Here is a 20,859-nt window from a genome sequence, read left to right on the forward strand (position 1 = left end):
CAATGCTTTCTAAAGCCAAAGGCTCAGGCACAGGGTTAATAGTGAAGTAGTGGATTGTCCTCGTCTCTCATTTAGCATCACAATGGTGTGCATTAACATTCTCAGAGCTACTATCACTGTGGGCCAAACAGGCTCTGATGGATTCTCCTGATCAAGGTCTCTAGGGAATATTACTAAAAAATACTGCAGGTGGCTGTGGATCACGTCATCACAATTTTAGGATTTATGTCTTGGTATAACCTTATTTCTTGGATATGCACTGTAAAATCTGGCGTGATCATTTATATAAATGTTGCTCTGATAGTACAAAAGTGGACCCTTGTGTGAGACACAAACATTTTTAGACTCTCTGAGGTAATTGAATACCCCAGATTTGACTGTGTACAACATTTGAAAAGGAATTGAAAGTCTGTGAAACATAATTTTTTTATGAAAGCTCATGTATGCATTTTGTATGAAAGTGCATGAGTAATGGTGTGTGTCAGGGTATGCGTATTAGCAGTCTATGTGGATTTATCTTTGTGTGTGTGTGTGTTAGTGTTAGAGAGCGAGAGAGATTGTGTGCCTGCATAGAGCATTATTCCTGTGCCCATGAGGGGGTCGATGGCCTGTCAAAACACCCCAAGCCATGGTAGTGGACACCACTGTCTGCCCAGCCAGACAAGTTTATTAGTTTGTCCTAAAAATACACCCCCACACCCTGGACCCCTCTCACCCCCATCCTGTTCCCGAGGGGCCCCATGGTATGAGCCATTGCTAGCATCCACCAAACACGCTGGCTCAGCGAGGGGCAGTGGAGAGAGTCTCCACACAGACAAACATTTGGTGATATTAAACTGTCAGTGATATTTGCAGTGATCATAAATTCAAATATTGACATAAAATGTGAGGAGCCTTGTTGTTTGTTCACACTTTTTTATTAGTCACTCACAAATCTGTAATCCTTTTTCACCTCCTAATCTACATTACGCATTATAGCCTATAATTGTTTGACACTTTTGTGTATAAAAGAATAAGTGTAACCCAGGTTTTGAGTACAAGGATTAGCGAGAGACTTGACTCTTGACTGTAGCTTGCCGCCACTTTATATTCTGATAAACCTAAGAGATTTGCAAAGTATCTGCACTGTGTATACTTGTGGCTGAGGACTATTTGTGGAGCTATAGTATGTAAATATTGTTCATAGATTGAAGTTGTAAAAGATGGAGCTGGTTTATTTTGAGGGCTCGTAGACTTTGATTTAATATGCTGAGCATACATCCAGTGTTTATTTTCAAAAGGCTCTCAAGACAGCTTAAACACCCCCCATTAAAATGTGTGATACACTGTATGAAAATGAAAATAATTAAACTGACCTTTTGTGATAAAAAAAAAGTCAATGTTTCCACCAGTGCTGGGCAATTTCTAAAATTGACGTTTAAATGTCTTGTGCGTCCATGTAATTTCCCGTCATCTTATGTATTTTCAGTCGCTGAGCAACACAGAAAAGCCCCATTCATCCCCATCCTTCATCCCCAACTGTAGGAAAAACCCATTTTGATTTCCAGTCATTTGGGATTTCCTCTTTCCCTGATGTTTTGTCAGACATCAAAGTCCATTGGCTGGTAATGACGAACAGATTAGCTAATTTGGGAGCACCTGATCACTTTGATACTTTGACAGTGATGTGTGTGTGTGTGTGTGTGTGTGTGTGTGTGTGTAATATGTTCTGAGTGTGCATGCCTGTATGATGTTGTTTATTTCACGCACGTGTGTGTGTAGGTATGTATCTCCTAAGGTGCCGTTTCATAGCCCTGCCTGTTTCACGTTACAGGAAAGACATTGTCTGCAGGCCCCGGCAGTTTAAACAACTGGCACAAGCATGTAAGGCCTAAATTGCGATGCAAGGGGCGTGCGTTTTGCTCTTTGACACGTAATGACAGATAGTTTCAATACAACCGTGCCAAAGTAAATACAGCCCCCACCCAGGAGGCTGAAAGGTTCGGCCCATGCCAAGATGATCCCCGTCCCCCTCTAGTCTTACAAGCCTAATAGTACCTCCCACTATGGCGTGGTACTTCTACAGTCCTTCATTTATACCATTGCATCGGATTGTCTTCGGTCTGATAAATGCGTGTTTTCTGCAGATGATCGAGGACAGAGAGGAAGCTGTCTCCACAGATGACAGACTTATGATATCTTTTGGGCCTCAGAGTTGAAGTTGAAAAGGTTCACATCTATACCTCGCCTGACAATTCAGCCTCAGTGAAGACCACAGCTATCTCGCTTGAGGATTTATCTTGGCGCATGAACATGATGTGCACATTTGTAAGACGCCGAACACAACAGTGTTTATTATTCAAACCTAATATGGACGAGGGCAAAAAAGAGTAAAAATCTTCCGTCTGTGAAACTTTAATCAACTTGGCTGCTCACATTTTAATGTATATTACAGATAATCAAATTCAGACTAAAATCACACTGAAGTAGGATTTATGTTTTTGTACCACTTGGTGTTTGTGTAGCTAAGGTTGGGAGTGGAGCATACTCTGACATCATCTGTTTAAATAATTAAATACTTTTGTGATTTCCAAACAGCAAGAGGTTGCAATATTTCATCAGTGGGAACAACGTTCCCAACAGCTTCCTACAGTAGATCAACGTGCTATATCAGATGTGCAGAATTGTTGGCTCAAAAAACGATGTCGGAGACCGGAGAAATTCTGCTATGCCCAAATGCATCAAAACACATAAGAGCTAACCACTGCTCTTAGCATCAAAAGGGGATTTTCAGCACAGCTCAAAGTGGAGTTGTTTTCCAGTGTAAGGGATACTACTGTCCTAATAGTTCACAGGTACTTCCTCTGCCCTGGGGGCGTATGGGCCCTTAACTCTAGTGGAAATCCAAACACTGGGCCTTTTTTAGTTACGGAAGATCTTCCTGTTTGACTGAGGTGATCGAACCCATCCTGTCTCTGTTTACACAACACGGCTGTTTGTTTTGTGCCAGTTTTGTGTTGCATTGTTTCTGTTGGAGTGGTGTGTAAAGGGCAGCAATGGCCATGCCTTCAGGGATGGCTCTCTTCAATTGATGAGCTGTTATCATCTTACTCTTCGTTGTCTGCAATGACCTGAAGAGTCAATCCACACAGTAGAAACTCAGGATTTTGTGTGGGTGTCTGTGTGTTTGTGTTTGTGTGTGTGTGCGTGTGTGTGCATCAGGCGGACATGATGTTCAGTTCGGGCCTCTTCTGGACGGGCCTGGTCTTCATCCCAATCACCTCGCTGGTCTTTGACGTGGCCTACAAAGTGTGAGTCTCATCTCCCCATCTGCTCATCATCACCCCCCACCCACCAACACACACACACACACAACTCTCCACAGGGAGTAACCTGACAAACTATCTCACTGCAGGACTCCCCCTCAGAGTCACTGAACTTCCCATGAACGCTAATATTAACCATTTGTTAATGCAACCAGAGGTGATTGTCTACGTTGCTATTTAAAGCACTTAGCTTAGTGGAGCCCGGTTAGAACCTGGTGTTCAGGTCCTTGTACCCATTGGCTGGACCTCGGTTATTGCATGGGTGAAGTAGGCTCTCTAAGGAAGAAGATAGAAGGTAGATGCTCCACTTTGTTTACATTGTTTCACATGTTTCAAAGTACACTCAAAGTTTCAATCAAAAGATCTTCATCAGGGAAAATATGGCTACATTTCCTGATGACGTTCGGCACAATAAACAAAGAGGAGCATCTAACCAGTGTGTGGACCTTTTTTTAAATGTATTTTTTCATGTTATAATACCCCCCCCCCCTGCTATTTTCCCTATTTTTAAAAATAAAAGGTATATTTTTGTCATAATACAATACCTTCGGCACAATATCGATGTAGAGGTATTTTGTCAAACATCTTGTGATGTTTGATGTCATTCAAATCACCCAGCCCTACTTGTCACAGAATGTCACAACGACTGGTACCCATTCCATAGACATTCTGTGACAGGAATCTTGGGTTTGTGTTTATTAGACTGAATAATGGCAAAAAAATAGTTTGATATATCCGATCTATTTGGATGTTCTTGTATCTACAGGATCAAGAAGGTGTGTTTCAAGACCTTAGTGGATGAGGTTCAAGAGCTGGAAGCCTTATCCAAAGATCCTGGCGCGGTTGTGCACGGCAAGAGGTACGGCCACACACTACACTGTAAAATCCTAAGGGTTCATTTGAGACAGTCAACTTAATACTGAGAATTTAGCTTAGTGCTCCTCTCTTTTTCTCCACTCCTACTCTTATGAATCACATCTCTATTTCTCTTTCTCTCTCTCCCAAATGTTCTCTAATTGCACTTATATGCCAGGGTAAAATTTGCTCTTATCTCTGCTTTGACTACTCCTGGCCATTTAGGTCACAGAGTAGCTAAACTTAACAGTATTTCAGTGAGACTAAGTGTGTGTGTATACACTATCTGTATACACACACACACACACACACACACACACACACACACACACACACACACACACACACACACACACACACACACACACAGTATATTGCTGATGCCGGGCAGAAACAAGTTTCAGACGTGCAGGTTTTATCATAAATGAATGCCTTACTTCGTCACACAAGAGTGTCGCACAAAAGTAGTGAAAATAGCAGATCTTCAAGCACACAACGCCTCGCGATGTGAGGCGTGGTGAGCTTGTAGATTGTCTATTTCCACTCATTTCAAATGTTTTAAATATAATTAAAACATTTTAATGGTTTTGGACATACAAGGTTTCCACCCGACAGTAGCGATATATGATGTATTGTATCTTGGACACCAGGTCTGAAACCACTCCCTGGCTCTCCTGTGGGCCAGTGCAGTGCTTTAGAATGGAGCCAATCAGTGTGAAATCTCCTGCCAACTGAAAGCTGATCTCTTTGCCTGGACGCTGTCCCAGACCCAGCAGAGCAGGACCTCTAGCCCTGGCACGCACGCACACACACACACACACACACATATATACTGATATATACTATATGTGTGTGTATACGCGCACACACACGCACAGGGTTATTTCCCCCTCCCTGGTGCGTCTTCAGAGTTGTCTCACCCAGCAGGTGAAGCAGTTGTCAGGTCCATCTGCTCGGGTGGAGCAGTAGCTTGACGTACGGGTCATTAAGTCTGCCCGCAGCGCTCAGCACGATACTAACACACTGTGTGTGTGTGTGTGTGTGTGTGTGTGTGTGTGTGTGTGTGTGTGTGTGTGTGTGTGTGTGTGTGTGTGTGTGTGTGTGTGTGTGTGTGTGTGTGTGTGTGTGTGTGTGTGTGTGTGTGTGCGCGCGCGCAGTTTGACGGAGAGGGCCCAACTTCTGAAGAATGTCTTTAAGAAGAGCACGGTCAGCCTGTACCGGTCCGACTCCATGCAACAGAACCTGCTCCGTGAGTCTTACTGTCTTCTAACATACTGTTTGGACATCTGTCTATACTGTATGGACATCTGTCTAGATGTGTGTCTATCCTCTGGGTGCATTCCTTCTTTCTCTCTGCCTTTTCTCTCAAAACGTTCTGCCTTTCATTCTCCTCTTCTTGCCGTCTCTATCTTTTTGTCTACTTATAAATGAATCTCTCGGCCTATCCTGTTCTCTTCTCTCTTCCTCTCACACACACACACACGCTTAGAACAATGCTACGCTGTCGGGGTCGTACTACCGTCCCCAAAGGCACCTCACAGTCACACAGTTTAGATGCTATCCCAGAGAAGAGGAAAGGGAACAATTCCAGTTTATTTGTCTGTCTTTCAAATCAAATAGGGGGGCTGGTCAGGGGGTGCAGACATCATGTGTGTCATTATCCCTGTTCCGCAGCCCCTAGAGGAGACCGTCCTCGGTCCTAGAGCAGCGGTAAACCTGGAGTCTGTTCCACATTAGCCAGAGGCAGGAAATCCACATCCATAATGCTGTCTTAAAGCTCATTAAGTAACACTAAAACAGACCCACGGCTCCCTGCTTGTGTCCTAACAGCTGCTAACGGCCCCTGGCTCTGCCCGCTGAGCCGTCTGCTTGTCCTAACCACTTTATTGTAGATGAATTAGTGTCCGTGTCCACTGGGCAACAATTTTTCTATTTTTATTTATTAATTTATTATTATTATTTTTTTATAGCAGCATTAAAAATACATGCATGGGTCAAGGCTCTTGTTCCTGCCAAATCATCGCTGGAAAGTGAAAGAGTTTATTTTTAACCTCTAGTACAGCAGCAATACACAACTTTGGGGCCTTTATTTTGACAATAATGGAGGAAAACGTAGCCAGCGCTATGAAATTATGTTCCTTTCACTGCAGCCAGGCCAGAATGGTGAACATGGATAGGTTTTATGTGTGTGTGTGAGTGTGTGTGTGTGTTTATTTTGCTTGTCTTTTATTTCTGTTCATTTTGCTCCTTTGTCTGATCGTTTTGCTTTGCTTTTTGTTTGTCTCATAGGTGGAGATGAGATCATTGTTGTCTGACTTCTTTTTCTTTCCGTCGTCCTTTCACCCTTAGAGACTATAGTACTGTAGTGTTAGCCACCGAAAGAAATCTCTTCTCCTGTAGATCTTTGTGTTTTAGCTACTGAATTCCTTGTCCTTCCCTCGTGTGCCGTGAGTAGAGTGTCGTTTCTTTAGAGCCCGATAACGATTGATTCAATGTTGCTCTGCGATGTTATTCCCATACAATGCACTCGATCCAGCGGGGCCCTTTGAACCATGTCATTTGACACCTGAAGGTGAGTCAGGGGGTCGAAGGTTAGGACGCTATAGGGTTGTGGCTTTAGAATAGCAGAAAACATGACATGATAGGCCACAGGGCTCACCCAGTACAGATCATAAGGGAGCTTAAATGTACATTTCTTTTGTTTGTATATGTTTTTTATCATTCTGTCATTTATATTTACTTTCATATTTTTATAATCATTTATGTGTATTGTGTTGATGTAGTATATTATATACCCTGTATGGTTTGAAGTTTGTTTTGTCGATTGTCCATTAACCCTTTAAGACCTGAGGCGATTCTTAAAAATGTTTTCTAAATCCTAACAGATTTTTGAAAAAAATCAGAAAAATATTTGTTCACGATTTTTCAAAAATAGCAGATCTACAAGCTCGTAGCGCGGCACTCGGTGCCGCGCTATGAGCTTGTATATCTGCTATTTTTGAATAGCCAAAGACATCTAAAGTGACACAGATGCGTTCCAGGTATCAATGGGTTAAGTGGTTTTGGTTTACATTCTCTGACCCCAGATCAGCCGTTAACTTTCCTATGCTGAGTAGCTTCTGACTGGCATTCTTCCTTCTCACAGATGGCTACGCCTTCTCTCAAGATGAGAACGGCGTGGTGTCGCAGTCGGAGGTCATCAGAGCCTATGACACCACCAAGCCGAGGACCAATGAATGGTGAGGCCCCGCCCCTCTTTGGCCAGGCCGGCCTGCCAGGAGCCACAATAGCCATTGCCAAAGGCGATTTGAAGCGAATCTGGGGGGAAACCCCAGTGCGAGCCCATGCCCCCCCTTCACCTTCCCACCAGTGTGAGGGGATTTTTGGACATGATAATGAAATGGACAGCAGAGAGGGAGATATTGTAGAGTATTGTACTTCTTCAAAAAGGGAAAAAACAAGGAAAAAAGTGTTGAACAAGTATTTCACTATGCTGTAGTTGTGTGTCCAGCAGACGTGATGAGCACTGTGCTTGCATTTTTACGCATAAATCTGTGGTCTGAAGTTCCTCACTGTTCTCGTTCAGTGTGTCGGGAGTCGGTTGTGTTGTGTTTAAAGAAATTATTTATCAAATTCTGAGCCAAAAGAGTTTTTCAATCACTTTATCAAATCAAGCCCTTAACTGTAACCTGTACTGTAAATGTACTATACTAAAAAAAAAATGAAGACCAGACGATTAGTTCTTAAATGCTTATTATTATTTGTATTAGAACTTAGAGTTGATTGCCAAAGAGCAGTCGTATATACAATCTCTTCCAAAACACTGTTGAAATCTAAAAGGAAAATCTATTTAAAATATTTAATGTACTCGCACTCCTGCATTTATTCCAGAAACTGAATGGACCACTTCAGACCAGACATGTTGATGTTTTGTTCTTCGTTTTTGTTTTGCACTCAAGGAAAAGTCTACTGCATAATAAGGCCTTACATTTATTTATGCCTTCAGCCATACTTTTCATTTTCATTTACATGTCCTTTTTATTTATTTTAAAAGAAAACAAACAAACAACGTATGTAGATATCGTGCCTGATTTCGCTTCATGGTTTTCAACTCTTGCCTCGTAAAAAAGGAAACGTAGTCCAGCTTCCCTCCATTTTCTACAGCGGTTCAATTGCTCTCCACAAATAATTGCATTCCACACATTGCTTGACAGCGACTATCACAATGGTGCCTATGTAGACCTTTTCCCTATTAGAAAACAGATAGCCAAGAGTAGTTTAGCCAGCTAGCATAGAACAGTGCTCCTCACACCTATTGAGAAGACAAAACCATTGTCGTTCCCTGACCACCACCACCACCGCCACCACCACATTATTGTACAATGTGAAACATAGACACGGTGTCTTATGGCACAGGTAAAAACAAGGTCTCTTGGTTTTAGTGGGGGAGGAGCAGAGTGTTGACCACCTTGTTTGAACGTCTGTATGCTTAAGAGTGGTGGCTTTTATTTCACAATACTTTTTTCCCCTTAAAATGGAGATTTTAACTTTCTAACATAAGTGCCATTAGCTTAAGGGAGAGAGAAATATTAGCCAGGACGCTCCACAACTCTATCGAATCTACTTTGTCTCTATAGTTATTTTGTGAATTTGTATTTTTATATTGGAGATGTATGAATTTTGCATTGACCGGCTTTGTAATGAACTGTCGTCTGTAAGTTCTCTTTCTGTTTTCTTTTCTCTGATACACTGACAGAATGCTCAAAAGATAGAATGAGGAAACCGAGCTTTGTTAAATGTCCTGTTATTAGTATTAATATTGTTATGGCTTTGTTTATTTATAATTGATTGACTACTTGTGTCTGTGTGATTGCTTTTTTTCTCCCTATGGGAGATCTGTTTTCTGATTCTGTGTGTGTCTGTGTGCAAGAGCGAGTGCGTGCGGGATTTGTTGTCTGCATGTGCATGTGTGTGTGTGTGTGCGCGCGTATGTGTAACCTGTGGATAACTTATATGTATGCATTGCATGTGTGTCCTTTGTCCTATATGTGAGACTGAGAGCTCTCAGCCCCTTAGTTCTCTTGTCGCTTTCTTTTAGTGTGTGTGTGTGTGTGTGTGTGCGTGTGTGTGTGTGTGTGTGTACAGTATGTATGGTAATACTTGCTCTAATTGTCTGTTTGCACGACTCCAGGTATAGCAAGCAACGGTGTACTACTGTGAGCTGATGCATGGCCCACTTCAGGGTGTTTGCGTATAATGTGTGAGTGTGGTTGTGTGTGTATGGGTCTATTTGTATGGGTGCATGTGTAGCATACACATGTTTGTATGTACTGGCGTGCGTGTGTGTGTGTGTGTGCGCGTGCGCGCTCTGGAGGTTCTTGGCTCCTCCCATGCTCAGCTAGCTTTGACAGGTGCTGTTGCACTCAGTGTATCTGCTATAGTCTAGTTATTGGTTTTGGAATATCATTTTTCTGGGTGTATATGTTTTCAACTTGTTCTTCATGCAGTGTACCTCTACTTGACATAAAATTTGTTTCTCTTTTGTGTTTATCTTCTTGGTTCAGTGAGGGTATATTGATGAATTGATTTATGCTATTTCTGTTTGTTTTTTTATTATTATTAATGTAATTGATTGGTTGTCATCTGCTGTCAAAACTTTCCAAAAATGCTGAATGTGGATCTTGTCATTGTGGAAGGCTTGGACTGTTGCTTTTCTGGAACATACAACACATTGTCGTCTGTGAAAGTTGTGGGCTGCATGAATGGATAACTAAAACTGTTCTTTGGTTAAGTGTTATAGTCGTACTACTTTGATTCTCCTTCAAGTGTTGGTCACTTTACAGAAGAAAAATGCACTTTTAATCTTTGATTTTTGAGTATTTGTTACTTTTCACGTCATTTTGTTCAAACGATTGTTCTGCATGTTGGGACTGCAAATTTTAAGTGTCGTCTTCTACTGCCATGAAGGACTACTGAAATAAACTTTACAAGATGCTATGTTGTCATCATTATACAAACCCCACTACCTCAACAAGAGCATCCAAACGATCTTGTGCAAAAGGAACCCCCTCACCGCACGTCCCGGCCCTCATGTACAGTACAAATCATGTGCATGAACTATTTTTTTTTGTCACCAGTTACTGTATAATTTGATGCAGGTGAAATCTTAAAACTGCTCCTTATACGGGTAGAAGAAAGCATTTACCCATGTAAACACTTAAAACCTCTATATTTAGTCAACTTGACCTGGGTTGGCTCTGTACTTATTTATTTTTTCCCTCTACACCAAATTCTTTGCTGAAAATAGCCGACCTACAAGCTCACAAACCGTCATGAGCTTGTAGATCTACTATTTTTGCCAGACAGTCGCCGGTAGAATGGGTATGCTAGTGTTCAAGTGGTTAAAAACAATCTTTAATAAATCTTTGCCGTCTCCCATGAAATGGTGGGACTGTGTGTGGCACTAAACAGGACATCCTCCACACAGAAACTAAACAGGAAAAGGCAGAAAAACATCAGTCCGCATGAAGGACAAACAAATGATGTCAACACAATCACCATTTCGTGGCTGTCGGGCAAATATGAAGACCTTGTATCTCCATATTACAACTTGTTATGTTTTTCATAAATTAATGCCATGCTTTGTCAGACATTAATTACAACAGTGTCACACAAAAGAAGTGAAAATAGCCGATCTACAAGCTCACAGGATGTGACCTTGTAGATCTGTTATTTCGAAAGATTTTTAAAGTAAAAGTGGTTAAGTCTGTGTCAATGAAATGAAAAGTTAATACTTAGTTAATACTAGTTAACACTTTTAAGAGTTGACTAGATAATAACTACATTGGATCCACTGGAACACAGGCTCTTTTTTTCCGTTTCCAGACAATTGTTTTAGACATACAAGGTTTCCACCCGACAGCATTTGGTAGACCCTCCACTTGCATGTTTACCATCCATATTACAATAATTATAATAAAGTATCCCTGTGATTGAAGTTAATTACTTATTCATAAGTTGTAAATGAGACCCATATCAGAGTTTTTGCTCTATGACCATGGAGATACAATTACTTCATGACTCGGAGATTAATTTGTCTTTAGTTTTTTCTTTTTCTTTTTATTAAGGATGTTTGTAACTTACAGCTACCATCATACATTTCATAATATGGCAGAACTTGTATCCCTGGTGACACATTGCTTATAACTACTGCATCTTTACCGCCATAATGGCAGAATAAAAAGAGCTAGATGTCGATACATATAGATTATCACCCAGGCATTCTGTCGTTGCACAAAATCATCCAGATGACAATGGTGAATCCTGGGTGAAAATGTGTTTATCATATACAGTACTCATAGGCTTAATTGTTCAGGAACTACAAAACAGCATTTGATCAAGTTAAGTTAATAAATTAACATTACAGTCAACAAGGAACTGCCCCAGCAAATGAAATGATATGATCCACTTTTCCAGTAGTGAGGGAACGGTGTTGGTTCAGAACACAAAAGGTGTTGCTGGTGCACCTCACCTACCATCCTCTGCACCCGTGTTGTTGCAGAGTTTCATCCATGTTGGTCCATGGTGAGTCCTTAAGCAGTGAGGTCCTTTGCATTAAGGGCTGGGTGATATGGACAAAATCAAATATCTCAATATTGATATTATGGTATTTTATCAAAACCTTTTTCAATATTTTTACAAAATGGCAAAAACAGCAGATCTACAAGCTCATAAAACATCACGGTGACCTATGATGAGCTTGTTGATGAGGTTGATATTCATGTTATTACAATATCCAAAATCTCAGCCAATATCATATCGTCCTCCTTTTTTTGCACCTAACCAAATCAATGCAAGCAAGTTGTGTATGCAATATTTGTATTTCTGACATTCAAGTACAGTATATTATGCATGGGCTCTTTGAAGTATCTAAAAGACAATCATGACCTTTGTGAATAGAGATATTAGACACACTAAATGTATATCTTTCAGTTTATTCCTGTGGGGATTTATTTTTTTCTTATTCCAATTATGGGTAGTTGGGGCATAATGACCAGGCTTCCAATGACAATGTAAATAAAAATAGCCCAACAGTTATGGGAAATGAGTCAAGTCATAGAAATGTATTCCATATTTTTCTATAAGTTCAATCTTTTCTTCCCAACCTAAAACTTAGTTGATGATATGAGAACTAGTTAACTCTGGAGAAATAATAAAACCAAGTGACATTTCCATGAGTCCTAACTTGTTGTGGTCGCTGGAAGATATACTAGTCACTCATAATCAAAGAAAAGGTGGCATTTGATAGACACTCAACAATATTGTAAATTGCACTCTATGACATGGTACAGCCATTGAGTATCGGTAGCAAAACTCTCTATGCAACCTGAATGTGGCAGCGAGAGAGAAAGACAAAACTAGATGGGACATTCATGAGACAGTTACTGCCAAGTCTATTTCACACTCAGATAACTGGGAAACAGAGGGACCCTTTGTGAGGTTTTTGCTATACCTGTTGGTGCAACCCAAACCTCTATTTCTGGGGCGAGTTGTTTTTAACACTGTGACCATGCCATGCTCATTGAACACTGACAATGACAGATCTCAGCTCTGCATTCCTGCTGTGAAGTGTGGCGAGGAGAATGAGCGACAGGTAGGGAACTGTTGTGCTATACACTCCGGTTTCCTGTTCTGAGATAACGATGGAGGCTTCCCTTCTTTTAAATGTAAATTCTTTATTAAAACGATAACCACAATTGTATACTTCATTGTATGATAGTGTCACAGAAATAGCCAAAATAGCAGATCTACTGTACATGTCATGGTGCGACACGGGAGCGTGTACCTGCAGCAGGTCTGCTATTTTTGCTATTTTTGAACATTTTCATAACATTTTTTAAAGTTTTCGCATGCCCAAAATACCGACGCCAGGTTGAAAGTGGTTAAAATGTCATTAAGCTGCATTTACTGAACATCATGGCAGACATTTACTCATTCACAGTGTTGGGATGCTTTCTATCGTTTGTGCTGTTGTGGGTGAGCGCTTCTGTAGGAACTTGGCTCAGAGGATACATTTTTGTAGCTTGGGAAAGAATAACATAATTATAACAGCCACAATCTGGCCTTGGTTGACCTGTTAACGTCCTGTATGGATATTCCTGTAGATCCACAAAGTAAGCTTAATTTATTCTACCAGTTACTCCCTTCTTTTAGAGGGCTTTGCGATTGTCAAAATACACATTTTAATCCCCTGGTGTCCAATGGCCATCAAAATTATGTTATCGCTCTGCACTGCTTCCAAAAAAGATGGCCCAGTCCACCTCAACTGTTGTGAGAATAATCCAACATACAGTAAAAAATCTTGGCACAAGGGTAGCTTATAATGCAAGCTGCCACTTGCAAAGGCATGTAAAAGCAATATAGCAGAGGACAGAGAACTTTGTCTACGATATGCATGAATATAAAAAGTGCATAAGACTCAAATCCATCATGTCCCCTAATAGTTAAGGGTCATTTTTATTATTTCATTATTAAACGATGACCTGTGCTAACAACTCAGTGGGACAGTAGAGCCAAGCATGGCGACCAATTAGGACAGCAATTTCACACTTCACTTCCAAGTCACGTCTGCGTCTCTGTCTCCATTCGGAAGGCCTTTGATTTGGTCACAGCACTCTGCCCTTACTCCACAGACAGTCTTCTAACATGTGAGTGTCTACATGACCACACCAGCTTCCCATTCCACGGGGAGGATTCCCCTTTTGCTCCCGAATGAGTCCACCCTATCAGCTCTGGCCAAAGTCTGCAAAGCTCTTGGTGGTTGTGAAGGCCTCTGGTTGCAGGGGGAAGAAGTACTGCTGAGGCAGGAGGAAAGCTGCACCCTGGGAAGGATGGGAGTGCATGGAAGGAGGCAGCTGTGTGTGTGTGTGGGTATGACTGGAGGTGCTCGGGTGCGGATGCGGGAAGCCTCCCTGCATTCCAGAGGCCACTGGGGAAGTGTACGGAGGAGGTGGTGGGGGGGGGAGGGGCTGTGGGGCGGAGGCCGCTGAGGAGATGGTGGCCGACACCAGGCAGCCATGCTGCTGGTGCTGCTGCCCCTGGCCCGGACCGCCGAGGGAGAAGCGACGCACGGAGCCGCCGCCCCCTGCCGAGCTTGAGCTTGTGGTCGCTGTGCTGGACTGTCGCGACGGCGTGCGCAGGCTGGGGGGTGCCGTGGTGAGGATCATGGGGATGGTCTCACCCTGGCAGCTACGCAGCGAGAAGCGGATGGGCTGCTGGGTGGGCTGCTTGGGTCGAAGGCAGGTGCAACAGTACACAGCCACCAGGGAACCCACCACCACAAACGCTACGAAGATGCTACCCACCATCAGGAAGGGCACATAGATGGGCTCTGGGGGAAAGAGTTTAAATGGACACATTGAGTAAGTGATTAGTTAATTGTATAGTTCATGGAAAATATTGCCCCAGTTTATAGTGAATTTGTCCTGTAGTGCCTACATGCACGTAAACATTTAGTTTTTCCATTGTTCTTCAGGCACTACAATTATGAAGTCAAGACAAGAAGTTGAGAAGCAGAGGACATCAAAATGAATCAATGCAATCTGCAATCTCTATCCATGATGTGTAACAATCTTGTAAGACAAAACATTTTAGAGACAAATGTATACCTCATGAGATTTCTAGATGTATCCTGTAACACTAAGGTAATTCATATTAAACCCCTTTACACCATATAGGCTAACAAACTAACACAGAAGCTTGACTGCCTGAAGAAAATGTCCCTGATTTAGATAAAGAGCTCTGATTACCTGTTAGAAAGGCCGTTTTCATTGCAGAGGGAAATTAATTTAAGTTTATTTATTTTCATAGGGGAAACTGTTTGACACTGCCAAGTCAATTTTAACGCTTATCCATTCAGGAAATGGAAAGAAAAACAATAAAAGCTACAGGATAAAATACGATTAACTATCTAAATATTAATATTATTGTAATTCATTTAAATTATTGACAACTAATAAAAAAGCATGGCACTAATGGGAATGATTTTAATCTTTTATAGCCTATCAAAAAATATTAGCCTAGGTAGGTAGGCCTACTATAACTCTAAAATTACTAAACTGGTTGTGCAGGGAATTTAGCAGAAGCTAGCAAGCCTACACAAAACCCAGAGAGACAGAGAGAGAAAGAAGGAAAGTTAACTTTACTTGCTTTCTTTCTTTCTTTCTGTCTTTCTTGTTATTGTTATTGTTATAGCCTAGTAGGCTACATCTTTTCCAAGGGATAGGGGAAAAAAAGTGAAACCACAAATGCGTTTCTTGGGTGTGCGAACATATCCAATTGTTTTCAAATTTGTATCCCAGGGCTATTTCATTGTAAAGTTGTGCAGTACACTTGTGTAAGTACACAAATGTACAATGTCAGTGGAGGACATTCTCCAGGTGTCGTCTGTCGACTACCATTGGATCCACTTGGTTTCCTTTTTGTAGGCTGATAACAATCCATCTAACCTGGGGTCAAATACACACAATAGCAACGCAAAAGCAAGTGCTATGCACACCTGGAATTAGATCGTGTTCTCATTATTCCACCACACACACACACACACACACACACACACACACACACACACACACACACACACATATATATATATATATATATATATATATATATATATATATATATATATATATATATATATATATATATATATATATATCCTATAGGCTATTCTTTAGGCCTATTAGTCAATTTTTTAAGGGGTTGAGATCATCCTCCATGGATTCTATTCAGATATGTTAAATCAATGCAATAAATAAAAGATTATAATGCATAACACCATTTTTGACATGTGAGCATCAGCACAGGCCTATATTCTAGCATAATCATAATGTATTTATAATTTGTTTGACAAATAGTACTCCTGCATTAACTTTGTTCGTTTTTGCAAAACTTTTCACCTTCCTCAGATAGATGACTGAATGAACTCAAGTGGAACGCCTTTTAGCCAATACCTGGAACGCATCTGTGTCACTTTAGATGTCTTTGGCTATTCAAAAATAGCAGATATACAAGCTCATAGCGCGGCACCGAGTGCCGCGCTATGAACTTGCAGATCTGCTATTTTTGAAAAATTGTGAAAAAAAAATGTTTCGATTTTTTTCCAAAAACTGTTAGGATTTAGATTTTTTTAAAGAATCGCCTCAGGTCTTAAAGGGTTAAACCCACTATTCTTCTGCTGTTGCTGTTTCCTAAATAGCAGATCTGACAAGCTCACAACTCATCACAATGCCACGTTGTGTGTGAGCTGACAAATCTGCTATTTTGGGCCGGACGTTTCCCCCAGAAATAGGGACACTGGGCCGGGGGGTTCCATATGATAACTTACGGGCTGTGAACTCCGTGTTGTCCATCTCTCGGTCATTGGTGCAGGTTCCCTGGTCCAGTCGCGCGTCCGCCGCCGCGCAGCAGTAGCGCAGCGCGCAGGACCCGCAGCACACGGTGGCGTCCATGGTGTCGAAGTCCTCCGGACACTGGAAGCCGTCGTGGTAATTCCCGTGGCCGTCCAGCCACCCATGGCAGTACTCGCCTTGTGCGTCCGATATCCGTAGATTCCAGGTCAGATAGCCGAACAACAGGCAGTTCAACAGGCGCACCATGCCGGCGTGCAGCTAGAAGCCCCCCCACTATTCACTGTGCCCCCCCTACTACAGAGGCTTACCAGAAACACTCCTCATCGTTATTTCGATGAATTGAGTACACAGGACCCCAATGGAAACAAGCCATAGTGCTTTCTTGGGTTGAATCCTTTTAGCATCCTTTTGTATAGAATCTCTACTTTCTGTGCTTTTTTTTTTTCAAACTGTTAATAAAGTATTCAATCAATCAATCAATTCATTTAGTTTTAAAGAACCCCTGCACAGCTTGATCCCATGGTTATTTGTCATGACTCTTTTAATTGCAGGCTATATTATGCGATTGCGACCATTATTTATTCATCCCCATCCATTTAAACGACTTGTTGGTGTTTATATGTCGTTACCAAAAAGATGCGGAGGATCCTCACTGTCGTCCAAATGAACGAGGGGGTCAGAGTCACACTCTCCTCAAAATAAGGCTCCGAGATTGTTCAAATAACTCAGGCAGCAGCAGCATCATCACCACCAACGAAATCAATCCTGGCGAAATGAAAGTGCAGACCTCAGCTCCTAATAATCCACTGATGTGTAGATGATCTCCGTGGAGAAGCTGTATGTATATACGGACAGCCAGTCAGCCACGGTCCTCTCTGCTCTGGTGTCCGCACCTCATTGGAAATCTGTTGCTTTTGTGAGTTGTGACTGACTCCCGTAGGCGCGCACGCAGCCCCATTGACCAGACGTGCGCATTCACGATACCATGCTGTTATTGTGTTATTAAAGCAGACAGACATTTCAACTTGTCACTAACCTAATCAGAAAGCCAATTTCAGACGTGCACTGTATTATGGAAGTTTGCATAATACAGTGCATGAATTATGATCTCTTTTAGAGATATTTTCTCAGAAAGACCACTATACCCCCCCCCCCCCCCCTCCCCCCCAATGAGCACATTGGCAAACTAGAAAAGTGTGCTACAATAGAATTAGAAACAGTTTGCAAACTTTACAGTGGTACGATTATACAATGACTAAAGGATAACAAAAGAGCCCTAAGGGCTTGTTTCCATTGTGATCCTGTGTATTCAATTCATCAAGTCATTTATAGACATAGAATAATAATACAATAATAAGACATCATCAACCCTATGTAGGCCTACAGTAACAGTGGGAGGGGCAGGGGGTCAGCTTAGACTTTTCTAGGACCATTTACAAATTGCAGACAGGTGCTCTTTTAACGGTGGTTTTGAAGGAGGGTCTGTTGGTAGGGCATTCCACATTTTGGTGGCATAGCAGTAGAACGAGCACAGGTCTCTGCCAGGCCTCGTTGCCTACCCATACTACTCCATGTGGGAGGTGGCATAGTCAGGCATATTATAGTACCAGTTACTATGTACTGTTTTTGTATTAACCACTTGAACCCCAGCATCCATATTCTGGGGGGAACATAAGCCAAAATAGCAGATCTCCAAGCTCACAATGCGTTGTTGCAATCTTGTAGATCAGCTGTTTTTGACAAAGTGGTACTATAGACAGAAAAACTCATCTTTAGTTTCCAAATAAGGGACGATTCCTTATTTCAAGGGCTGGTTGGCAACCCTATAAGGGAGAATGGAATGGTTCCGACTGGGCGACCCAGCTGAAGAGTAGTGTAGTATTTTAGGTCAGTGGTTCTCAACATTTTCAGGCCATGACCCCACAAAATAATAATATTTGAACTAGGGACCCCCCCACCCTGACAAGCACTTGGAATTGTAGGAGTTGAGGTATTCAATTTAGTTTTACTCTGTTCCACAGAAAAATAGTGTGAAAATAGCAGATCTACAAGCTTGTAGATTGGCTATTTTCACAATGTTTGCCTCTTAAGTTATTTGACAATTTGGCCAATGTTTGACCAGTTTTTATAGTATAGTTTGTTGATTTGAGGTATTAAAAAGGTCTTAACCACATAAACCCCATATGGGTAACCGGAGTCCCTCAGGGCTCAATACTAGAGTATTTTCTGTTTTGTGTTAATGTGGGGAAAGCTTTTGCTGAAAATAGCCGATCTACTGTACGTGCTCACAAGGCGTTGCAGCGCGACATGTTGAGCAACACAAATCGTATACACTGGGTCCCTGGCACAACATTGGCATATGGGGGTCTGTGGCCAAGTTCATATTAATTTGGGGGAACTTGACTTCAAAAAAGTTTGACAACCATTGTATTAAGATATTGCAATTCTGTATTTTTATTTTAAAAAAATGTAAAATTTTTCCATTACATTTTCCATTTTTCCCAAAATCCATTTCATGTATGCCTTAGACATAAGGAAAAGACGTATGTTTGGTTCTACCTCTGGTAGAGGAATCTCCAAAACTAAAGCTCCTTTTGGCTTTTTATCACTGTCCAATCAGGGCTTCCCCAGCAAAATGACCAATAATGAAATCATAATAAAAGACTGTTTTGCTAATAAAGTGTGAATAAATTATGCATTTCATTCTCTAAATAAAATATTCATCCTCTACACATTGTCAAGCAACAAAGTATTATGTTTCATACATTAATGACCTTTGTTGAACAAAAGTGTTGCACAAGAGCAAAAATTGCTGATCTACAGGCACATGAAAGTGCTTAAGGTTGTCTGTGGGTTTTATAATGAACAAAGAAAAGTATTAAGAGCACTAACAATAGTGACGCGTTGTGAGCTTGTAGATCTGCTACCTTCGACATGCGACACTATTGTAAGACCAAGTATAAATCAGGCTTCATTGGTGGACAGTAACAAAGCACATTCATTTCAAATATAGTGAAAATAGCAGATCTATAAGACCACAAGATGTTGCAATGTGCTATTTTCACTATTATTGATATTTATTTTATTGAAAATGTCAGGTTTAGGATAATGTCTACATTTCAATACAGCAATGCATTGATATTAAGACTTTTTAATTGAACTTGAATAGGGCTTAAGTGGTTAATTCATAATATAATTGTGGTGGAGTCATAGGTACAATATTTGTCTTTAAAATCAAATGTTTTTCAATACTTTTATTAGTCAGAAATGTAAACAGTGCGTGGTACAGCAAGACGAGGCTAAAAGCGTATAACAAAAAAGTCCTGGGGACTTTTTTCCATTGTGTTGATTGATTTTCACTAGAAGAAAAGGTGGAATTCTAAACTGAACCTTTTATTTATAAAACCCTGAATAATACCTCGAGCCACACTACATGGAAAACTCACGTAAGAATGCAATACTTAACCAACCTCTTCGATTTTAGATTGAGAGTGAAAAATGATATTAGAAGTTTCAAACTCTAAACCTTCAGCTTATAAATCCCTGGTATATCTCCTGAGCCACACTGATATGGAAGATGCAAGTCTATTTAATGACTGTAAGATATGACAATAACATTTGTATTTTGATGACATTAAACATCCTTCTGTTTGCTCTCAATGAAAGAGTAAATCTGGGTGCAGAGAAAAATGTTCCAACAGATGTTTTTTAACAATAACTGTTGTGTTTTCTTGTTGGGTTCCTTGTTTCTTATTTATACTTGATGTTTTACAATACAGTTGTGTTTCTTTACATATTTTAGAAATATATCTTCTTAGTTCTAGTTTTAATTTACACTTGTGCACCTTTTGTTTTGTAGTGATGTCTGAGTGTTTCCTGTTTGCTGCTCTCACCCTGTCATTTGCAAATGTTGTTCACCTGTGTCTTGTTTAGCCCTAGCCAAGCGTGTGTTGATTGTCCATATATATAAACACCTGTGTCTCCAATATGTTTTTGTTTGCCCTTCACTGCCAGTCTGTTTGTTGTGTGTAGTTGTCTGTGAGTATCTTAGCGTTTGAGCTAATCTCCTTGATTCGGTGTATGTAGGCTTTCTTCTTGTGCTTTTACAAGTGAAACTTGCAAGTGCCCTCCTAGTCCTTCTCGTGCTCCTTGTGTTCCCTGGTTTTTGTCATAATAAAAAAAAGAAAACTCCTTGTATCTGAAATAGTCTGCCTTGGTCTTTCTGTCCTGCACTCTCTCCTGACTCGCATAGTGACAGCAGTCTTCATTACTTTTGGAGTCTCTCA

At 41.1% G+C, this 20,859-nt stretch overlaps 2 protein-coding genes across 4 annotated transcripts in view; one reads left to right on the forward strand and one right to left on the reverse strand.

The window, feature by feature from the left end:
- The window catches only part of atp8a1 (ATPase phospholipid transporting 8A1), a 168,929-nt gene extending 158,774 nt beyond the window's left edge, over positions 1-10,155 (forward strand). For all 3 annotated transcript variants that reach the window (XM_080415274.1, XM_080415273.1, XM_080415275.1), the window contains 4 exons: positions 3,202-3,290; positions 4,072-4,164; positions 5,318-5,409; positions 7,306-10,155. In XM_080415274.1, coding sequence (XP_080271400.1) covers positions 3,202-3,290; positions 4,072-4,164; positions 5,318-5,409; positions 7,306-7,403 — 372 coding nt within the window. In that variant the 3' untranslated portion in view covers positions 7,404-10,155. The remainder of the gene's footprint in view (positions 1-3,201; positions 3,291-4,071; positions 4,165-5,317; positions 5,410-7,305) is intronic.
- Positions 10,156-11,322: 1,167 nt separating this feature from the next.
- Positions 11,323-17,456, reverse strand: shisa3 (shisa family member 3). Its single transcript, XM_080415740.1, has 2 exons — positions 16,549-17,456; positions 11,323-14,550 (listed from the first exon to the last, which is right to left on the reverse strand). Exons 1-2 carry the CDS (start codon positions 16,817-16,819, stop codon positions 13,946-13,948), a joined length of 876 nt encoding a protein of 291 aa, XP_080271866.1. The 5' UTR covers positions 16,820-17,456; the 3' UTR covers positions 11,323-13,945.
- Positions 17,457-20,859: the final 3,403 nt, after the last annotated feature.

Source organism: Gymnoscopelus braueri, assembly GCF_963280865.1.
Source record: "Gymnoscopelus braueri genome assembly, chromosome: 20".
NCBI lineage: Eukaryota > Metazoa > Chordata > Actinopteri > Myctophiformes > Myctophidae > Gymnoscopelus > Gymnoscopelus braueri.